The 23,469-nt window shown below is 44.4% G+C and overlaps 1 protein-coding gene and 1 pseudogene across 1 annotated transcript; one reads left to right on the forward strand and one right to left on the reverse strand.

The window, feature by feature from the left end:
- Nucleotides 1-1,349: 1,349 nt before the first annotated feature.
- On the reverse strand, nt 1,350-11,548 carry LOC120030923 (annotated as a pseudogene).
- Nucleotides 11,549-20,509: 8,961 nt separating this feature from the next.
- Nucleotides 20,510-21,676, forward strand: LOC120031361 (chemokine-like receptor 1). The gene has a single exon (XM_038977078.1). It carries the CDS (start codon nt 20,516-20,518, stop codon nt 21,659-21,661), a length of 1,146 nt encoding a protein of 381 aa, XP_038833006.1. The 5' UTR covers nt 20,510-20,515; the 3' UTR covers nt 21,662-21,676.
- Nucleotides 21,677-23,469: the final 1,793 nt, after the last annotated feature.

The raw sequence follows: 23,469 nt of genomic DNA on the forward strand, positions 1-23,469 counted from the left end.
AAAATATTGGTTTTATTTGTGGTTTTGCATGGGTCACAAGAAAACGCCAACAGCCTCAGAGAGAAAATAACTTGGGAACCACTACCTTATGTATTTTGGCAGGTTCAATATTGATGACCTCGAAAGACCTTGCTGCAGTGGTGTATAAAGTACCTAATTGTCATACTTGAGTCAAAGTATAGATACAGTACTTTAAAAGAAAATAATGACTTAAGTAAAAGTGAAAGTCACCCGGTAAAATACTACTTGAGTCTAAAAGTATTTGGTTTTAAATATACTTGAGTATCAAAAGTAAATATAATTGCTAAAATATACTTAAGTATCAAAAGTCAAAGTATGAATCATTTCAAATTCCTCATATTAAGCAAACAAGACATCATGATTTTATTTTATTTATTTTATTTACGGATAGCCAGGGGCACACTACTACACTCATAATTTACAAACAAAGCATTTGTGTTTAGCCAGTCCGCCAGACCAGAGGCAGTAGGGATGACCAGGGATGTTCTCTTGATAAGTGCTTGAAATGGAATATATTCCTGTCCTGCTAAGCGTTCAAAATGTAACAAGTACTTTTGGGTGTCAAGGAAAATGTAATGGAGTAAAAAGTTACTTATTTTCTTTAGGAATGTGGTGGAACAAAAGTAAAAGTTGAATAGTTGAAAAATATAAATACTAATGTAAAGTACAGATATCCAAAAAAATTACTTAAGTAATACTTTAAAGTATATTTACTTAAGTACTTTACACCACTGCCTAGCTGTCCATTCTACTTTATTTACCCTGACTACATCTTTAGGGACATAGAAATGTGTTGACGAGATCGTTGAAGGCCCACACCCATAGCCACCGACACTGTTGTGAATGAATCCACATGCCTCAGGTCAGACCCAAATAGAATGCCTCAGGCCACAGGGCCAACAGAACCCTTGGCATGGTCACTATGATGTCATGGTGAAGGGTGTGGTACTTGGGGTATTTTGGATGGTGGGTGGACTTGACAAATCTGGGTAGTCTACCGTATTGTGAGAATATTCCCACACTGGAAGACTGACTAAGACCATAGTCTAAATGGAATATGTATTCTTTGCCTCTCTTTGCTAGACATGATTTGGTCATGTTTTTTGATTATCACTTAAGATTGATCACTGTATAGCCAGCAGAGGGAACCAAGTGTTCCATTTCTATCTCTTAAACCTTCTAGCTAGCGCCTTCACGATAGCTCAAATCCTCTCATAAGAAGTCAACCCTAACAAAGACCACACGATAAACCATTCAATAAACAGACATGCTTTGATGTCGTCAGTTCAAATTGTTAATTCCATGATATCAGGGACAGCCTTTGCTACTTAGCCAGATGTCATGGTGTTTTGGATCCATGACACGTAGTTTCAGACTTTGGTGTAGACGCCAGGCTTCTTCCTGAGAGCACAGCCATGACCCACAACACCCTGCAGCTCCCCATCACACACCAGAGGGCCACCAGAGTGACCCTGAGAGGGGGGTCGAGAGAGAGAGAGAGAGAGAGAGAGAGAGAGAGAGAGAGAGAGAGAGAGAGAGAGAGAGAGAGAGAGAGAGAGAGAGAGAGAGAGAGAGAGAGAGAGAGAGAGAGAGAGAAACAAACAAACAAACAAATAATCAAACAAACAAACAAACAAACAAAGTGACAAAGAGAGGTGGGGTAAGATAGGGGAGGTGAAGGTAGAGATAAAGAAAGAGAGAGCGCAACAAGCTAGAGTGATAGAAACAAGATAGAGAGATTCAGTGACAGAGAAAGATGAAGAGAGACAAGAAAAGTTATACCCAGAGATCAGTGTGATTGCATAATGGTAAAAACTGTGAAAACAAGAAGGTGAAATATGAAGTATAGTACAGGTCTATTATGTCAGTTACCTGGCAGGAGTCCTTGCCTCCCTCCATGAAGTAAGCACAGATCATGTTCTCAGTCATCTGGAAGAAATAGACTTCCAGGCAGGTGTTGTCAGTCCGGATGGGGGCCTCCACACACTGCAGTGTATCAGGGTATCTCACTGGAACAGAACATTAAAGAAAGTAAGAGGGAGCAAGAAAAGACACAGACATGTAACAAGGCATTAAGACTTTCCATTTAAATAAATCATAAGTGGAAAACTTGAGATTTCTTAAGACTGTAAAATTACCAATCACTCTAAAATAGCTGTTTTCCTCAGCTGTTAACCGTTTATAACCAAGGCAGCATGATATCTAATCAGGTACTGTACAGTACACACTGGGCAAGTAGGTCACCTGGGGTAAAAGACGCGGCTGTTTTACACACCCACACAAACACCCACGCACAAATGTTTGTATTATTATCGTTTCTTATTTCTTATTGTTGTTGCATTGTCGAGTAGGAACCTGAAGTAAGCATTTCATTGGATGGTGTATACCATGTGTATCCCGTACATATGACTAATAAAACTTGGAACTTGAAACACACATTCCACTCACAGCCTTCGTTGCTGGCGCGAAGGCTCCCCCAGCCAGAGACCTGGCGCATGGTTCCGGCAATGCCACACTTAGTGGGGAGGGCCACAGGGCTCACATAGCTGTTGAGGGTGGCAGGCTGGCTTAGCTTGATCAGCACGATGTCACTATCCTGGGTACCGGAGTTGTAGTCTGGGTGGCGGATGAACCAAGCAGACATGATGTGCTGCTCCGTGTCCTCAGGCTCCTTTATGTTGTGCTCCCCCAAACAGACCTCCAATGACAACCTGCAGGGTTATAGCCCGAAAGGAGATTATACTGTGGTTGTTGGAGGGGAAGGAGGGTCCTGCACTAGGGAACTTGCTGGATTTGCTGTATGCTTGGTTTACCCATTTCATGCAAACAGTTCTACAACAGTTACGGTCTAAAATCCAAATGGACTCAACCGTTAAACATGATATTACAAAGAGCAAAGCATACAGTTCTAGATTAAATGGGAATTTTAAGGCCTACACCACCTGAATGTTCATAAAATAAAATTCAGTGTAAAAAAATACATTTAAACTATTTTTGAAATACTCTAGCACATAGTAACTCTGCAGTCTGCACTTACGATTTGTAGCAGTGGGCAGCAGATAGCACCCATTCACTAGAAAGGAGGATCCCTCCCCAGAAGTTGTACTCTGTGTACAGAGACACCTGATAGGGAACAGAGTTCTTCCTGCACTCATACCCTGCTGCGATCTTGTCGTCCCCCTCAAGGGAAATAAAATTCAAAGGGAAAAAAAACAATAGCCTGATTGAGATTAAATGACGTCTTAGGTTTTTATCAGAATCCGGTGTTAACATCGACCAGCAATTTCTTATGTTATCTATTCTGAGCAAATGTTTAGGTAAAATAACAAGTTACTCTCCTACCTGCCCCTCCAAACAGTGCAAGAAGAATGAGAAGTTTCATGTTCTTGTTTCAGTATGTTTTCCTGACAGGATCAGTGTGTCTCCCCTCTCTCTTTTTTTCGTTTCACTCCTCTTATCTCACCTGTTTCAAGGACTTTCTTTATCTCAATTTGGAGCTCAACTTTTACCAATGACACTCTTGGGGAAAATAACTCCCCCCCCACCCCCCTCACTGGGAGTCACTGATAATAAGATAGACAAGTCATGCCTGCATATCATATCGAGCTGTAACTACCTTACTGTTGTATGAGTAATAGTTAGACTCATTTGTTAGGTTCTAACCAGAAATGCATCAGTCCTCTGTATATGCTTCAATTTACAACATTATAATGAAAAGTATATGCTTCCCAGTTATAGTGTAACTTATTACACATTGTACACTCTTAGAAAAAAGGGTTCCAAAAGGGTTATTCAGCTTCCGCCACAGGTAGAACCCTTTTTGGTTCCAGGTTGAACCCTTTTGGGTTCCATGTAGAACACTCTGTAGAAAAGGTTCTATCTGGAACCAAAAAAGGGTTATTCAAAGGGTTCTCTTATGGGGACAGCCGAATAACCCTTTTACGTTCTAGATAGCAAAAACATTCTAAGAGCGTATAGGCTACAACTAGAATGGAAGTTGTCCTCAAATGAACAACAAATTAACTTGTCAGGCGTTTTTTGACAATTGGAATTTCCTCCTAAGATATGTTTGTCCTGTACGTTTTCAATTATGCTTTCAATAAAACTGTTTTCTAATGGGTATTCACACATATTTCCCCTTGTCCTGTTAGAACCTGTGAATTCAAGCTCAACTGATGTTGAATATGAATCTGTCATAAAATAGAAAACTGCCTGCACTAAACACCAGGCAGTGTGTGTAGGTTGGTTCCTTAAACCTCTGTCATTGCAAAACCAAAGATAGCAGTGTGTCATTTCTATATGACGCCACTGTAACGGCAGCCTTCCTCCTCTTCACGTGAAGAGAAGGTGTAGCAAGGATCGGACCAACACGCAGCGTAGCCAGTGCTCAACATGTTTAATTACTAAACTGTGAACACTTACAAATAACAAAATAATAAATGTGGCAAACCGATACAGTCCTAGCTGGTGCAGAGAAACACAAAGACAGGAAACAACCACCCACAAACCCCAACACAAAACAAGCCACCTATATATGATTCCCAATCAGAGACAACACAAAACATCTGCCTCTGATTGAGAACCATATTAGGCCAAACATAGAAACAGACAAACTAGACACACAACATAGAATGCCCACCCAGCTCACGTCCTGACCAACATTAAAACAAGCAAAACACACAAGAACTATGGTCAGAACGTGACAGTACCCCCCTCCTGAGGTGCGGACTCCGAACGCACCCCCTAAAACTCTAGGGGAGGGTCTGGGTGGGCATCTGTCCGCGGTGGCGGCTCCGGCGCTGGACGAGGACACCACTCCACCATTGTCTATGTCCCCCTCCTTAGCGTCCTTTGAGTGGCGACCCTCGCCGCCGACCTTGGCCTAGGAACCCTCACAAAGCGCCCCATCAGACTGAGGAGACAGCTCCGAACCGAGAGGTAGCTTAGGACAGAGAGGTAGCTCAGGACAGAGAGGTAGCTCAGGACAGAGAGGTAGCTCCGGACGAATGGCAGCTCCGGACTGGAGGGCAGCTCATGACTGGAGGGCAGCTCATGACTGGAGGGCAGCTCTGGCAGCTCCTGACTGGCTGGCGGCTCTGGCAGCTCCTGACTGGCTGGCGGCTCTGGCAGCTCCTGACTGGCTGGCGGCTCTGGCAGCTACTGACTGGCTGGCGGCACTGGCAGCTCCTGACTGGCTGGCAGCACTGGCAGCTCCTGACTGGTTGGCGGCTCTGGCAGCTCCTGAATGGCTGGCGGCTCTGGCAGCTCCTGACTGACGGGCGGCTCTGACGGCTCGGGACAGACGGGCGGCTCTGACGGCTCGGGACAGACGGGCGGCTCTGACGGCTCGGGACAGACGGGCGGCTCTGACGGCTCGGGACAGACGGGCGGCTCTGACGGCTCGGGACAGACGGGCGGCTCTGACGGCTCGGGACAGACGGGCGGCTCTGACGGCTCGGGACAGGCGGGCGGCTCTGACGGCTCGGGACAGGCGGGCGGCTCTGACGGCTCGGGACAGACGGGCGGCTCAGACGGCTCGGGGCAGACGGGTGGCTCAGATGGCGTTGGGCAGACGGATGGCTCAGATGGCGCTGGGCAGACGGACGGCTCAGATGGCGCTGGGCAGACGGACGGCTCAGATGGCGCTGGGCAGACGGACGGCTCAGATGGCGCTGGGCAGGCAGGCAGCTCAGACGGCGCTGGGCAGGCAGGCAGCTCAGACGGCGCTGGGCAGGCAGGCAGCTCAGACGGCGCTGGGCAGGCAGGCAGCTCAGACGGCGCTGGGCAGGCAGGCAGCTCAGATGGCGCTGGGCAGGCAGGCAGCTCAGAACTGCCGAGGCGCACAGTAGGCCTGGTGCGTGTTGCCGGAACTGGTGGTACCGGTTTGTAGACACGCACCTCAAGGCTAGTGCGGGGAGCAGGAACAGGGCACACTGGCCTCTCGAGGCGCACTATACACCTGGTGCGTGGTACCGCGCTGAGGGCACGCACCTCAGGGCGAGAAGGAACAGTGCGTACAGGGCTTTGGATACGCACAGTAAGCTTGGTGCGCGGTGCCGGAACTGGTGGTACTGGGCTGGAGACACGCACCACAGGGAGAGTGCGTGGAGGAGGAACAGAGTTCTGGAGACGCACAGGAAGCCTGGTGCGTGGTGTAGGCACTGGTGTTACTGGGCTGGGGCGAGGAGGTGGCGCCGCATATACCGGACCGTGAAGGCGTACAGGAGCTCTTGAGCACCGAGCCTGCCCAACCTTACCTGGTTTAATGCTCCCCGTAGCCAGGCCAGTGCGGTGAGGTGGAATAGCCCACACTGGGCTGTGCTGGCGAACCGGGGACACCATGCGTAAGGCTGGTGCCATGTACACCGGCCCGAGGAGACGTACTGGAGACCAGATATGTTGAGCCGGCTTCATGGCACCTGGCTCGATGCCCACTCTAGCCCGGCCGATACGTGGAGCTGGGATGTACCGCACCGGGCTATACACACGTACAGGAGACAACGTGCGCCTTTCCGCATAACACGGTGTCTGCCCGTACTCTCGCTCTCCACGGCAAGCCCGGGAAGTTGGCGCAGGTCTCCTACCTGACTTCGCCACACTCCCCTTTATCCCCCCCCCCCCCCCAAGACATTTTTGGGGTTTCTTCTCGGGCTTCCTGGCCAGCCGTGTTCCCTCATAACACCGGTTCCCCTTCGCGGCTGCTTCCGCTCTCCTAGCTGCCTCCACCTGTTCCCATGGAAGGCGATCCTTACCAGCCAGGATCTCCTCCCATGTGTAGCAACCTTTTCCGTCCAATACATCCTCCCAAGTCCATTCCTCCTGACATCGCTGTTTCTGCTGCTGTCGCTGCTGCCCGTTACTACGCTGCTTGGTCCGGTTTTGGTGGGTGGTTCTGTAACGGCAGCCTTCCTCCTCTTCACGTGAAGAGAAGGTGTAGCAAGGATCGGACCAACACGCAGCGTAGCCAGTGCTCAACATGTTTAATTACTAAACTGTGAACACTTACAAATAACAAAATAATAAATGTGGCAAACCGATACAGTCCTAGCTGGTGCAGAGAAACACAAAGACAGGAAACAACCACCCACAAACCCCAACACAAAACAAGCCACCTATATATGATTCCCAATCAGAGACAACGCAAAACATCTGCCTCTGATTGAGAACCATATTAGGCCAAACATAGAAACAGACAAACTAGACACACAACATAGAATGCCCACCCAGCTCACGTCCTGACCAACACTAAAACAAGCAAAACACACAAGAACCAAGGTCAGAACGTGACAGCCACACATGAGAATGTTGAGCAAGAGTGGTAGACCTGCAGATAACTCAAAATGTGGTTGTAGTTATAGATGTGGTCATGTCATGCTGAAAATGATGCTCTTCTTCACCCAAAAATACATAATTCCAAGTGTCACCGAATAGTTGGAAATGAGTAACAAACTGCAATGTGAAAATATGCCCCATAGGCCTACAACTAAGGGGCAGAGTGTGTTACCCTGTATCTTAATCGTTACCGAGTTACAGAATACTGGAAAACCAGATCATTATTCACAGAATATGACAAGCGATATATAGATTTTTTACAGCAGTCAAATTATGTTATCTTGTGAGGGGAGCAGGAGATGACTAATAAACAACAATATTACAATACTATCTCCATGACAACAACAACCATGTTCAGCAGCAGAGCGTTGCAAATCAGGATGAAATGAAACACTCATCATGAAACAGCATTTGGGTTAACTCTGTGGTATGTGGAATGATAATGTTATTGATGATGGCAATTGTATTGTACCTTCCCATCCCTTGAGTGTATGCTGTGCAGGACAGTGTTGCTCAATCCTCAGGGGAGAGATTAGTGATTAGACTTCCTGCAGTCGTCATTCATTTTAGATACGTTACATGTTGAGGTACAGGAACAAACACAAGTTCTTCTTTTTGAGGGACAGTTTGTCCATTTCATGACACAAAGTCATTTCACAAGGTGGTGTCCTGAATGTTTCAGAGATCAAACACATATTAACATTCAATTACATGTTATTGACATGTAATCACATTATTTGTTGATGGTTTATGATCACAGATTATAGAAGAAAATACAAACAAACTAAACTTAGTAATATATTTTTTAAGCTTGCTGGAGATGATACAGAAAATAGCCTGCATGAATACAGTCCAGCTCACTTTACATGCCTCTGAAATAATATTATTAACATATCTAAAATATCTTTCCTGAGTCAATTACTTCAGGAAAGTAAGAGGTAGACAAAACGTATACTGCAGTGTGTGCCAAGGTGTTTATCAGCACTTAACAGGGTGCATTTAGCCAAACCCTGTGATTATATGCACTTATGGTTTAAAAATAACACACTCCCATCCAGCACAGGCAAGTTGTTCTCTTCATTTGCTGTTTGTCGCATATCTTAAGTCTGGGAGAATAATGCCTCATTCATTCTTTGTGTATATTGAAATGTATTTTGTGACCTCTCTCTGACTATGTTGACATTGATGGATGGTTTCTCAACTGGATTATTTTCAAGAGTCACTACAGAATAAAAAATTAAAAAAATTAAACTACAGCTGAAAAACTACAGCTGCATATTGTTCGGGCCAATCAAATAGCTCAGCCTTTAGATTACAACATGTTTCTGGCAACAGTTGGCTTGGTTGGATCACCTTTCACCAGCATCAACCAGCAACATCCTCTTCTTCTGATATCAAAGGTGAAAATCTGTGTAAAAAGTCTTATTTAGTCACCCGACATGGGAGTGCACACAGTGGTGTACACACTGTACCATGTGTCACCCAGATGCCCGCTTTCTTGAGGCTCCGCAAAACAGAGCTCACTGGATGTGGTCAACAGGCAGGGGAAAAGCAGCAAGAAATATGTCACAGTCCTCTCTTATGCTGCCCGAGGAGGCTATTGACCTTGACAGTGGGCCAGCGCCGCTGCTCACATTTTCCCCAAAACACACATATTCACTTCCTCCTTGCTTTCCACAGCCCTTTTAGTCCAACGAGGGACAACAACCCTTATTCTTCTCTTCATCTTCACCATCTGGGGCTCGCTCCTCATGTTTCAACCTCCCCCTCCCAACCCTCCCTACCCATCCATCCCTCCCCCCTTTCTCCCAGATGCGCTGGAACACAGACTGTCAGATGTCCCCGTCATCTTGTATGATGTCAATCTCTGCCATGTTTGATCATTCTGTGTCCCTTAGGTCTGCCCAGGGGGGCTGGTGTTGTGGTTGGAAGTAGGGACATACTCTATATAAGGAAGTAGTTTGGGGTAGTGACGTTCAGCTCTTTTTTCATTTGTGTGGTGAAACTTGGGGGGTAAACGTTACGGGTTTGTGCAGTGAGGGGAAGGTCGGCAGTCATTTTGACTCGAAAAACAAAATTCCTGACCTCTCCACACCCGTGACACTACAGCCTGATTTTCAGTCAGCACCGCAACTAGATCAACAAACGTTGGCGGTTATAGGACAGAAGAATCCCACTGTGTGTTGGCTCTCTGTCTTCAAGACAAGACAACTGGAATGTTATGGGAGCTCCAGCAGCTCTCTGCGACACCGTAAGGCTTTCACTCCCTCAACAAACAGATTTGGGAGATGTAGAAAAGCAATGAGCCCACATTTTTCCCCCTCGACAGCTACGAACACACAGGGTGAATCACAACCTGGCTGTGAGCTATGTCATTAGTTTTTCACTACCTTTGGGCTAGGCAATAACACAGTGAATTTAGCCTGGCTCTCTCTTGTTGATGCCACACCCTCTCAATAGAGCTGTTGTGAAGAATAAACCCCTCAACACCAGTCCAAACCTCCCTCCCCCACACTCCCCCAACCTCTCCCCAAAAAATCTGAATTCCCCTCAAACTCCCACTGGTTGTTTTACACACCCAAATTGGTATTTGTGCAGCCCGGCCTAATTACAAGTTTGGTTGGTGAATCAAGAAGTATGGCGAAACATGGTCTGCGAAAGCTTCCCTCAAACTACAGCTTAGGGATAGCTATTAATATCCACTCCAGACACTGTCGTTTTGAACCGCTTGCTATAGAGCTGCACAGAATGACCGGAGAACAATCAATTAGAATAACACTTTAAACAATAATAACCAGAGAGATAAGATGTTAATTTAAAGGCAAAATATATTACTTAAATACAGTATTTCATCCGGTCTGGACATCAGTACAAAGAAATCCACCAGAAGTGTAACATATGGACCACCTCAAGATTACATAGGCACAGATTTAACAGTGCATTCCTTGAGGATAAATCAACAGAGAATCATTTCCCTTATTGCTTTGAACTGTCCCCAGCAGGGCGGAAAGAATTGCTTATGTCCCAGTGTCAGATATCTCTCCTGTGGCAAAATGTGCAGACGCTGAATATTTATGCATGAGTGAAAAAAGCCAATGATAAAAGAAACATGAGTTCTCCCACACACACAAATGAGGGTGTTGCTCTGACTCAAAGCAGAGGTTGACACACACGCATGCTCGCACGCACACACAGCCACACCAGCACATGCGCGCACACACACACACACACACACACACACACACACACACACACACACACACACACACACACACACACACACACACACACACACACACACACACACACACACACACACACACACACACACACACACACACACACACACACACCAGGGGCCTTCATTCTCTTCCCCCTCACATCTGCGCTTTGGTAGTGTGCAGAGCTCCTGCGTGGTATGTTCACTGGCTGGGGATCCAGTTTTGGGTTGGGTAAATTCTAGCCGCTCACCCTGGGAAAAAAGTTTGATTGCTCCAAGCTTTTGGGTTTGATTGCGTTCAAGCAATGTGCAGACAAGTTTCTGAGGTGCAAATGCTTTATGTAATTAATGACGACAAGCACCCAGCAGTGTTGTGCCAAGTCAGATTGTGTATGTGTGCAATGGAAAAATGTCCAAGAACCTGGTTAGACTGTAACTGTGTACTGTTTAGGCAGAGTGAAAGTCCAAACTCTTCCCATGTTCGAACACACACACAAGAGACACCCACATCAAAGCACACCTCCAAGACCCAAGTCTCATTCTCAGTTGCATTTCCTAATGAGGAGAATTGAAATTGAAATCAAGTTCAGCCCCCTTAAAGGATCTGCATAAACTCTTTCTGGTTCCCAAACTCTAGGCCATGATCCAAGTACAACATCATACTGTCTGCCAGCACTTGTTTAAACACTTTGGACAACTTTCAGTGGAGATGGAGAAAGGTCCACAAAGCATCGGCCAAAATTCACAACCGCCCTCCCCCACAGATGTATGCTTGTCTGTGTGGTGTGGGTGTATAATGAACGGTGAGGGGGAACAAGTGGGAGGAAACGAGCCGAATTGGATGTTGATCCAAAGTTCTGTACTTCCTCCCGTTTGGACTGTGTGTGTTTGTGGCAGGGCTGGGCTCAGTTCCTTGGGAAGAAGAGACGGAGGCGGAATCTGTAATCTCAGCAGTCAGTACTCACCCACCTCCATGTCTACAGCTTGGACTGATTATTATATTCCCATGTTCCTCTCCCCTACGGTTTAGTTCAGGTGGTTTGTTGAGCGGAGGAGGACACATGTAAGCTACACACAGTACTTCAGGGCTGATCTCCCCTCCCTGGCCTGGTCTGGGTTATGTGTGGGTGGGTCTATGGATGTGTGCACTGATAAATCTTAAGTGTGATTCACCCCATTTCTGTTGTTTTAAGACAAAAAACGTTTGGTTTCTGGTCTCATCATTCTAAGCGGTTGTGAAAAAGAGAGCTCAAAATATTTAGAGAATGACCAGCTGAATTTAACCCTCTTGTCCAGCACAAATAGATCCATTTACACAAGATATCCATACAGATTGGATGAACGCAGTGGACATGTCTCAGTTTTCCCTCAGGGATTAATAAAGTATTTCTTATTTTATCTCATCTTATCTACAGTATGTCAGCATACTTTATGTCAAAGAATTGTGTCTTTCCTCAGAAATAATGTGCATGCAAATAGTTAGGGTTCATGTCAAGGTTAGCCTTAATTCTCAATGAGGAAGTGATCTTTGATTTACTGTAAGCTTGTGTGTGTTTCATTCTGGGACACTGTAAAGTCCAAGGAGAATAAGAGCACCTCCTCCCATCTGCCCACTGCACTGAAACTAGGAAACAAATACCCTCGTAAAACTGACCATCCTACCGATCCTCGACTTCGGCGATGTCATTTACAAAATAGCCTCCAACACTCTACTCAACAAATTTGATGCAGTCTATTACAGTGCCATCTGTTTTGTCACCAAAGCCCCATATACTACCCACCACTGCGACCTGTATGATCTCGTTGGCTGGCCCTCGCTTCATACTCGTCGCCAAACCCACTGGCTCCAGGTCATCTACAAGTCTCTGCTAGGTAAAGCCCTGCCGTATCTCAGCTCACTGGTCACCATAGCAGCACCCACCCGTAGCACGCACTCCAGCAGGTATTTCTCACTGGTCACCCCAAAAGACAATTCTTCCTTTGGCCGCCTCTCCTTCCAGTTCTCTGCTGCCAATGACTGGAACGAACTGCAAAAATCACTAAAGCTGGAGACTCTTACCTGCCTCACTAGCTTTAAGCACCAGCTGTCAGAGCAGCTCACAGATCACTGCACCTGTACATAGCTCATCTGTAAATAGCCCATCCAATCTACCTCATCCCTGTACTGTATTTATTTATCTTGCTCCTTTGCACCCCAGTATCTCTTCTTGCACATTCATCTTCTGCACATTCTATCATTCCAGTGTTTAATTGCTATATTGTAATTACTTCACCACCATGACCTATTTATTGCCTTACCTCTCTTATCCTACCTCATTTGCCCATGCTGTTTATAGATTCTTTCTACTGTATTATTGATTGTATGTTTGTTTATTCCATGTGTAACTCTGTGTTGTTGTATGTGTCGAACTGCTTTGCTTTATCTTGGCCAGGTCGCAGTTGCAAATGAGAACTTGTTCTCAACTAGCCTACCTGGTTAAATAAAGGTTAAATATAAATTAAATTAAATAAAAATGGTGCTGTTCTGCACTGTAATGTTCAAACCTAAAAATGGCGAGTCAGATGTAAAGGCTTAAACATTAACATTAATCAAGTTTCAAGTTTTTTTTTTTTACAATGAAATGCCTTTCTTGCAAACTCAAAATCCAACAATGCAATAATCAATAACAATTTAATACTAGAAAAAACACAAGAAATAAGAAGAAATATGAAGAACACAATAAGTAAGAAAATAAGCATACTATATACAGGTTCAGTTCCAATACCATGCTGTTGTGCAGGGACACTGGAATGATGGAGGTATGTATATGGGTAATGTCACGCCCTGACCATAGAGAGCCTTGTTATTCCCTCTTTTGGTTAGGTCGGGGTGTGACTAGGGGGGGTGTTCCTATCTAGGTTAATATTTTCTATGTTGGCCTGGTATGGTTCCCAATCAGAGGCAGCTGTTTATCGTTGTCTCTGATTGGGGATCATATTTAGGAAGCCATTTCCCCACTGGTTTTTGTGGGATCTTGTTTTTGGTTAGTTGCCTTTGTGCACGTCAGTAGCGGCACGTTTCGTTTGTGCTTTATTGTTTTTTTGTTGTGCCGGTTCACTAAATAAATATGTTGAACCCATACCACGCTGCACTCTGGTCCGACAATCCTTACAACGATGTTCGTGACAGGTAAGGTGACTAGGCAACAGGATATAAGAAACAGAGTAGCAGCAGCTTATATGTGAGTGAGTGTGCGTGTGTGTAGAGTCAGTATAAATGTACAGCGCATTCGGAAAGTATTCAGATCCCTTGACTTTTTCCACACTTGTTACATTACAGCCTTATTTTAAAATTGATTAAATCATTTTTTTGCCCTCATCAATCCACATCACAATACCCCATAATGACAAAGCAAAAAGAGGTTTCTAGAAATGTTTGCAAATCTATAAAAAAAACTTTTAATAAACTGAAATGTCACATTTACATAAGTATTCAGACTCTTTACTTTGAAGCACCTTTGGCTGTGATTACAACCTTGAGTCTTCTTGGGTATGACGCTACAAGCTTGGTACACCTGTATTTGGGGAGTTTCTCCCATTCTTCACTGCAGATCCTCTCAAGCTCTGTCAGGTTGGATGGGGAGCGTTGCTGCACAGCTATTTTCCGGTCTCTCCAGAGATGTTTGATCAGGTTCAAGTCCGGGCTCTGGTTGGGTCACTCAAGGACATTCAGAGATTTCATTCACTCCTGTGTTGTCTTGGATGTGTTCTTAGGGACGTTGTTCTCTTGAAAGGTGAACCTTCGCCCCAGTCTGAGGTCCAGAGTGCTCTTCATCAAAGATCTCTCTATAATTTGCTCTGTTCATCTTTTCACTCGATCCTGACAGTCTCTCAGTCCCTGCCACTGAAAAACATCCCCACAGCATGATGCTGCCACCATCATGTTTCACCGTAGGGATGGTGCCAGGTTTCCTCCAGATGTGACGCTTGGCATTCAGGCTGTCAGTGACCACTCTGTCAGAGTGACCATTGGGTTCTTGGTCACCTCCCTGACCAAGGCCCTTCTACCCTGATTGTTCAGTTTGGCCGGGAGGCCAGCTCTAGGAAGAGTCTTCGTGGTTCAAAACTTCTTCCATTTAAGAATGATGGAGGCCACTGTGTTCTTGGGGACCTTCAATGCTGCAGAAATGTTTTGGTACCCTTCCCCAGATCTGTGCCTCATCACAATCCTGTCTCGGAGCTCTATGGACAATTCCTTCAAACTCATGGCTTGGTTTTTTCTCTGACATGCACTGTGTACTGTATGTAGATTGATGAGGACATTTTATTTTATCCATTTTAGAATAAGGCTGTAACGTAACAAAATGTGCGTGCTCAGAGTCCTAACTCAGTGTCCCAAGCTTGGTGACAAGCTTGGAGGGGACAATGGTGTTGAACACTGTACTGTAGTCAGTGAACAGCATTCTCACATAGGTATTCCTCTTATCTAGGTGGGTGAGGGCAGTGTGCAGAGCAATTGAGATTGCATCATCTATGGATCTGTTGGGGCAGTATGCAAATTGGAGTGGGTCTAGAGTGTCTGGGATGATGGAGTTAATGTGTGCCAGCCTCTCAAAGCACTTCATGATTACAGAAGTGAGTGCTACAGGGCGGTAGTCCTTGTGGCATGAAGCCTTAGAGTTCTTGGGGACAGGAATGATGGTAGTCATCTTAAAACATGTGGGGATTACAGACTGAGACAAGGAGAGGATGAAAATGACTGTGAACATGCCTGCCAGCTGTTCTGCGCATGCTCTGAGAATGCGCCCTGGAATACCGTTGGGCCTTGCGGGTGTTGACCTGATTAAAGACCTTTCTTGCGTCGGCCTCCCAGAGCGATCACCCAATCCTCTGGGTTGGTGACGGCCCTCACACCCTGCACGATGTTGTCAAATGCATTGAGTGTCTGGTAGAGAGGAATCGTTGGGCAGATCACGGTTGGTTCTTCCTTTGTAATCCATAATGGACTGTAGCCCCTGCCACATGTGGGTGTCAGAGACTGTGCAATATGATTCCACCTTATTCCTTTGTTGTGGTTTTATGACTCTGCGGAGGTCATCGCCGGAATTCTTGTACTTATTCCTGTCCTCGGCCGCCGTAGACTCAGGGTTGTCTACGATAGCGCTGTGTTTAGTTTATTGCCAACCTTGTGTTAATCCAGTGCTTTTGAGGTGGTTAGCTCGTCAATATTATTGTCGGAGTCTCCAAACATATTACAACCAGTGATAACAAAGCAGTCCTGTAGCATAATCTTTGATTCTGGTGACCATTTCTCAACGGAAAAAGTCACGGGTACTTCCTGTTGAGTTTCTGCTTGTAAACAGGAAGCAGGAGTACGTACTCATGGTCTGATTTGGCTTGTGGTGGAAGAGGGAGGGCTTTGTATGCTTGCTTGTGAGTAGAATAGCAGTGGTCATTATCGCCCCTAGTGGCGTTGGAGACGTGTTGACAGAAGTTGGGCATCACGTGTTTTAGTGACGTGGAATTAAAATCGCCGGTAACCAGAAAAGCAGCCTCTGGTTGTAGGTTCTTGCTTGTTTATAGCCTTGTGCAGTTTAAGGGCCAGTTTGCTATTTTTCTTGTCCTGAGGTGGAATGTACACAACAGTCACGATAACAGCTGAAAACTCCCTCGAAGGTATTCCAAGACGGGTGAACAGTGGGTCGACACTTCCACCGCGCTGGAGTTAGCACACCAGTTGATGTAGAGGCAAACCCCTCCCCCCTCAATTTACCCGACTCCACTATCCTGTCCGCCCGGTGAATGGAGAATCCATCGAGTTGGATAGCCATGGAGGGTATCTTGTCCGAGAGCCATGTTTCGGAAAACGGCCCCCTTGGCCCCCTTGCCTTTGTAATGCTGACATTTCCTCTTGGGTAGCTCAAATTGGGTCGGAATTACAGAGTGCCCAGGGCAGGTGAGTTGAAGTTGAAGTTGAAGCCGGAATTGGGGTAAGTAACTGCCGATCTGACGTTCAAAAGTCATTGTCGGTTGTAAGAAGTAATAGAGGATACATTTGTTGAAAATAAAGTAAAAATAAACAACAAAATAATCAAAGCTAAGTTGGGTCGGAGGTTGCAAAACAGCGGCCATCCAATACGGCGCCATCTTTCTTCAGGATGTAAGTAAGTGTAATATGCTGTGATGGTCAATGAAAACATCAAATTTGACCATAGAAGTAGTAGTTCATGAAGGTTCCTGTCAATGAATGGCTGCTGTTAGATCACTTTTGGACATTCTTTTACAATGTGTTTAAGAGCAGACATCCAATATGCGAAACTGCTAAAGAAAGTGTCAACTTCAGCGGAAGCAATATTCTGCAAACGTTATAAAACACCAAAGTCCACACTAATCAGGAAAAGGTGAATGACAAAATTACGCATTCGCAGCTGGCCTAGATATTAGGATTTTATCACACAGGGCAGACAAGGTCATAAAATACATTTTCTATTGTAACTTGATATTGAAATGTAACTTAGTGCACTTGTGTAATTCACTCATCTCACCAAGCAACTGAGATAAAATAAGCTGTGTATGACGTACGTAAGTCTGGGTGTTCAAAATCCAAGTAACGATAAAAGAGGGAAGTTCGTTATAAGAAAGTGACCTTTGTTTGCATAAACTCTTAGTCGCATATTTTATATCACACATCCGTGTTATTGTACGTGACACAATAGATTCTATAGAAGGATGTAAAACAGGCCCTTGACAGTAAAACAGGCCCTTGACAGTTACTGAGTAAATGCTGAGAATGGGGTCAACTTGATACTAGAGTTTCTTGGTAATTGTGCCTGAATGTAGCACTATATATTTAGCAAATATACACATTAAAAACAAAGACTACATAAAGTATGGCTATGTTGTGATGGATCCAGACAACAGGCTGTCTGTCACCAGAGCTTATGGTTTATTTCTAAAATGCCCATAATGTCCAGCTCAGGACTCAGTGGACACAGCAATGGAAGGAGTAACCTGCCATTTGAGAGAGCTGTGGTGGGCACACCAAATTACTGACAGATGCTGTGAGTTGCTTGTCACATGCTCGGCAGTGCAGAGAGGGACATAAACACATGTATATGTCCAGATGTTGATTCAAACAGTCAACAGAGTTATTACACTGAACCTCAAGCAAACATGAGCTCACCCCACAAAGAGTGAAACACATTACAGTCATGCAGGCCACAGCCACCCTTTTCAGCGATGGGTTTAGGAGTTGGTGGCCTTTTCTAGGTAGTCTGGCTCAAGGTCTGTAGGGCTTTAGCCATCTATTCTAAATACTGTTGTCATTGCCATACAAAACCACATAAATGGTAACAGGCTTATGCATCAAGATGCATGACATTATTCCTGGACACCTGGCCAGTCAGCAACAGACATGGGCTAATTCACTCACATAGAGCTACACTGAGTGTACAAAACATTAAGAACACCTGCTCTTTCCATGACGTAGACCGACCAGGTGAATTCAGGTGAAAGCTATGATCCCTTATTGATGCCACTTGTTAAATCCACTTCAATCAGTGTAGATGAAGGGAAGGAGACAGGTAAAAAAATATATATTTTAAGCCTTGAAACAATTGAGACACGGATTGTGTATATGTGCCATTCAGAGGATGAATGGGCAAGACAAAATATGTAAGTACATGAATGGGCAAGACAAAATATGTAAGTACTTTTGAATGGGGTATGGTAGTAGGTGCCAGGCGCACTGGTTTGTGTCAAGAACTGCAACGCTACTGGGTTTTTCACGTTCAACAGTTTCCTGTGTATCAAGAATGGTCCACCACCCAAAGGACATCCAGCCACCTTGACAACTGTGGGAAGCATCGGAGTCAACATGGGCCAGCATCCCTGTGGAACGCTTTTACACCTTGTAGAGTCCATGCCCCGAAGAATTGATGCAACTCAATATTAGGAAGGTGTTCCTAATGTTTGGTATACTCAGTATATATTGTTGATAGGACTAATTGCAACCTAAAACATCTCTACAAACTATGCTTAAAATCACCAACAAATCTATGGATACTCCCAATAGGCTATTCAAGTTTCAATGTACCCATAGGAACACCCATTTGGCTTTCAACCATAATAAGTGGGTAGATTGTAGTTAATGAGAAAATATTGCAGCATAGTCACTTAGCTATATGAAGACCCTCAAAGGAAATGGCAGAACTTTCTCTGGTTACAGATTCCAAACCACATTTTGCTACCTATCCTCCACCACAGGGAAAAGCAGATGTTCTTTGCTTTTGTGCTGCGTTCATGTGCTAGTCGGAACTAGGACACTTTGAAACGTACGACTTGCTATATAGTTGTAGTTATACACGAGCAGTGTTCAACGAATCAGACTTTTCCGAGTTTCCTGGTTCCCGAATAGAATGTGGACGCGGCATCTATCAACCTTGACGAGTCATCATGAATGTCATACAAGTTGTGGAGGTGATGACTGTCGTATAGCGCCACTAGCCTTCTCCATAATGAGAAAATGGTACGCACGGTTTTTAAGCGTGGACACCACTGTTGCTGCTCAGTAGCAATTCCATTGATTCATAATTATTCTAATTTTGAGAACTGTGTAGTTAGGCTATATAGCTTGATGCCTGTGTCATAACATTTCAATTAATGTTGTCATTGTGGGTAAGTAATGCGTTGCTCTACACACAAACACTTAGCCAACAAACATTGTGTAAAAATGTATATTTGTTACGTGTTGAATTGTGTTTCTTGCACAGAATGTAGATATTTTCATTCGAAAAGCATCCCATGTGAAGTGCCTCTTACAACTGTGTCTTCCAGCTGAACATATGAAGAACTGACGTCACACTTCAAGATACTACACAGTCTGCGCTCCTGACTACAGCAGTGTAGCGGTTTCGTGCCAGACAACGTCCTTCAAGCTGAAGAGACAACTCCGTTCGCCTGTTCTGATTGGAATATACACGTTATTCAAGGTATGTCTAACATTTTTCACCATTCATTGGAGTAATCATATTAAATTGGTATTTGTAGGCTTCTACGTCAACAGTTGATGAACGAATAAAAAATAATTAAATTCTGTACCATCCGTTTTAAAAACTTTGCAAATAAATAGCCTATCAGAGCAACAGTTAGATTCATATCATTTGTATGTGTAGCTTATGTCTTATGGTCATGATATACCAGTTGAGGGTAACATTAACTTATTAATAACAAATCATTGGAAAGAAATGCTATAATAACGGTATGAACTATAATTTAAAAAAAATAACTGAATGAATCCATCATTCCTAACAAATTTGAATAAGCAATACTAAATCAATGACTCGTACAGGATAAATAGGTAACTTAAGCAGTGCATTTTATAGGCATGTTACTCATAATCCAACTAGATGAGAAATATCAACTGAATTACATTCTTTTTCATTCTATATGAAAAACCTTCATTCCTCATTCCACAGTTCTATTCCATAGTATAGAAGATAGGCTACTGTACTGTGAAACTCTGAACAAATCATTTTCCTTAATTACTCCCACCAAAAAACGAATTATAGAGTGCACATTCTCCAGTTTTATAATGATCTTGGATTCCAAAATGTTCTATCTTTGTGGCGTGTGAGGGCAAGTTAAGGAGATATACCTTAATTAAGAATTTCACATTATTGCACAACACATTTTTTGTTAAATTCATGCATTCGCAGCACATTTGAAGTGTCAGTGAACTCTAGGGGATGTAAATAAGAACAGCAAGTAGTGGGGGGAATCAATTGTAAGGCAGCATGCCTGAAGAGTGGTGAAGGTAATTTATCCTAACAACATACTAAATATTAAATGGTTTATGCAGATTAGGCAACTTTGCGCATAATTCATTTACTGCATATTATCAAACTGTCATCTTCTCTGAAAATAAAACATTTTTTTCTTTACCCTCTCAGGTTCTCAAACACAATGATGGCCTTAACCACAACTCCTTTGTATCCTGAGATCTGGACAGAGCTGTCTCACAATGACTCATCGCCAGGCAACTCGACAGACGACTATGAGGACTACACTGACGAGCACGCAGAGCTCCGGCAGTCCCTCAACATCATGTCCCTCATCGTCTACTGCCTGGCCTTCGTGCTGGGGGTTCTGGGAAATGGACTTGTCATCTGGGTGACGGGATTTAAGATGAAGAAGACGGTCAACACGGTGTGGTTCCTCAACCTGGCTGTGGCCGACTTCCTTTTCACAGCGTTCCTGCCTCTGAGCGTGACCTACACGGCCATGGACTTTCACTGGCCCTTCGGCAAGTTCATGTGCAAGCTCAAGTCCACGATCAGCTTCCTCAACATGTTCGCCAGCGTCTACATCCTGGTGGTCATCAGCGTGGACAGGTGTGTGTCCGTGGTGCGCCCTGTCTGGGCCCAGAACCATCGGAACATACGCAAGGCGTCCTGTATCAGTCTGGGTGTCTGGCTGTGGGCCCTGGTCCTCAGCTCCCCCTACTTTGTCTTCCGGGACATCGGGGCGTCCTACAAGAACGAAGAAATCATCAACTGCTTCAACAACTTTGCTTTCTCCGATGACTATGACACAAAGGAGGTGGCAGAGCTGCGAGTGTTCCGCCATCAGGCCATGATCGTCACCCGCTTCCTGCTGGGCTTCGTGGTGCCCTTCGCCATCATCGTCACTTGCTACGCCATCATCATCCACCGGCTCAAGAGGAACCGCAACCTGGCCAGCCACTCCGGGCGGCCATTCAAGATCATCGCCGCCGTCATCACAGCTTTCTTCCTGTGCTGGGCCCCCTACCACATCATGGCCCTGATCGAGATGGTGGACAACGCGGCCGCTGAGTTCAGCTACACGTTAGACCACGTCACCACCATCGGGGTCCCCATAGCCACCAGCCTGGCCTTCCTCAACAGCTGTCTGAACCCCCTGCTGTACGTGTTCATGGGCCAGGACTTCAAGGATAAGCTGCGCAAGTCCATTCTGACGGTTCTGGAGAGTGCCTTCACTGAGGAAGTGTCAAGGTCCAACCACACCTACACAAACTCTGGACTCACAAGCCGTAGCAAGGAGAAGTCCTATTCTGATGCTGAGGTATAGGGTCTTATATTATAATGAGAAACGTTATTGACCACACAATCTGGAAATTTGACTTTGGCTTTATGATAACATGATTGACATCCTTTAAAGCAAAGAAAATACAAACATTAGAAGGACCTTGTCATCAAGGTAATTCAATAATGTTTTCAAACAGCTCGAGACTTAGTTTAAGGGAAAGTTTAAGGCAGGATTTAAGAATTTGAACGCTGAGCATGTACTCAGTTTTAACAAGGTAAATCTCCAGGACTGAATTCAAATCAACAAGTTTGATTTCAATAATCTTTTGTGACTCAGAAAATGATGGGGTCTGTGGACACATTTCAGCACTGTTTTTGTATGAGCAATACAGTTACTAATGAGAATGTTAATAAGATCTGAATAATTTGTATGATACACACATGTCATTGTTCAAGCTGAATATATAAATTGTCTGTCTTTTCGTTCAAAGCCACTTTTTGTACATGCTTGTTTTTGTAAAGAATTAGGCTAATATTTAACAAGGTGACTATCTCTGGTTTGAACTTGTATAGTTTATTATTGAAGGAATGTTTTTCCTTAATACTTTGATGTATGTTTGTATTTGTATACCTTTTTATGTATGATGTTATTAAATGGTTGAATAGATGACTACTTATTAATTTCTATTTTCCAGAAATCTCCTGACGGCATAACTGTCTCTGCCACATGGTGGCAGCAAAGATGTCACAGTTAGAATAAATGGAAACGTAATTTAGAAAATAAATCCTAATTGCCTTGTGCCAAAAATCCCTCCCTATTTGGGATTATTCCTGAAATGTTTAATTTACAGATTGTATATCAATTCATACTGTAGTGCTTTGACCTGTCCAATGGTATTAGATCAATGAGGGAGGAAGCAATTAACAATTTGATTCCCCCTCTCATTTCAACTGGGTTTAAACCTTTTTTCCCCAAATATTTCTAGGCCAATTGAACTTCATGCATTTGCAGCTTTAGAACAGTAAATGTTTTCATGATGATCATCACCATCAACACCTTAATCATAACTGAATTTAACTTGACTTTATCAACTCTTTTAATACTTTCACATTTGTAGAAGTTGAACTTGCTACAGGCAAAATATGATGGTGTCCTTCAAGGTAGCCTGTTTTTATAACTTCAGTCAACCTAGCTATATTTCTGCTTCAGTAGGGTGAAGGCTATAACTGATATTTTGGCCACAATGTAACACGAATGGTGGTCAGCCCAGCCACAGTGTACGAGTCTACCAGACTGACTGGAAAAATAATATCTTATGGAGTGGCCATGAGGTGGGGGTAAGATGGCGGACAGGAAAACATTTAGAAAAGTGGAACATACACTACAAAAGTATGTGGACACCTGCTCGTCGAACATCACATTCCAAAATCATGGGCATTTTTATGGAGTTGGTTCCCCCTTTGCTGCTATAACAGCCTCCACTAATCTAGGAAGGCTTTCCACTAGATGTTGAAACATTGCTGCAGGGACTTTTTCCTTTCAGCCACAAGAGCATTAGTTAAATTGGGCACTGATGTTGGGGATTAGGCCTGGCTTCCAAATCATCCCAAAGGTGTTCGAAGGGGTTGAGGTTAGGGCTCTGTGCCGGTCAGTCTTTGTTCTTCCACACCGATCTCGACAAACCATTTCTGTATGGACCTTGCTTTGTGCACGGGGGTATTGTTATGCTGAAACAGGAAAGGGCCTTCCCCAAACTGTTGCCACAAAGTTGGAAGCACAGAATCATCTAAAATGTCTTTGTATGCTGTAGCATTAAGATGTCCCTTCACTGGAACTAAGGGGCCCAGCCC

This window comes from Salvelinus namaycush, chromosome 37 (assembly GCF_016432855.1).
Source record: "Salvelinus namaycush isolate Seneca chromosome 37, SaNama_1.0, whole genome shotgun sequence".
NCBI lineage: Eukaryota > Metazoa > Chordata > Actinopteri > Salmoniformes > Salmonidae > Salvelinus > Salvelinus namaycush.

Bases quoted from the DNA above. Each gene is read 5' to 3' on its own strand.
- LOC120031361 (XM_038977078.1), top strand. From the start codon at position 20,516: ATGATGGCCTTAACCACAACTCCTTTGTATCCTGAGATCTGGACAGAG.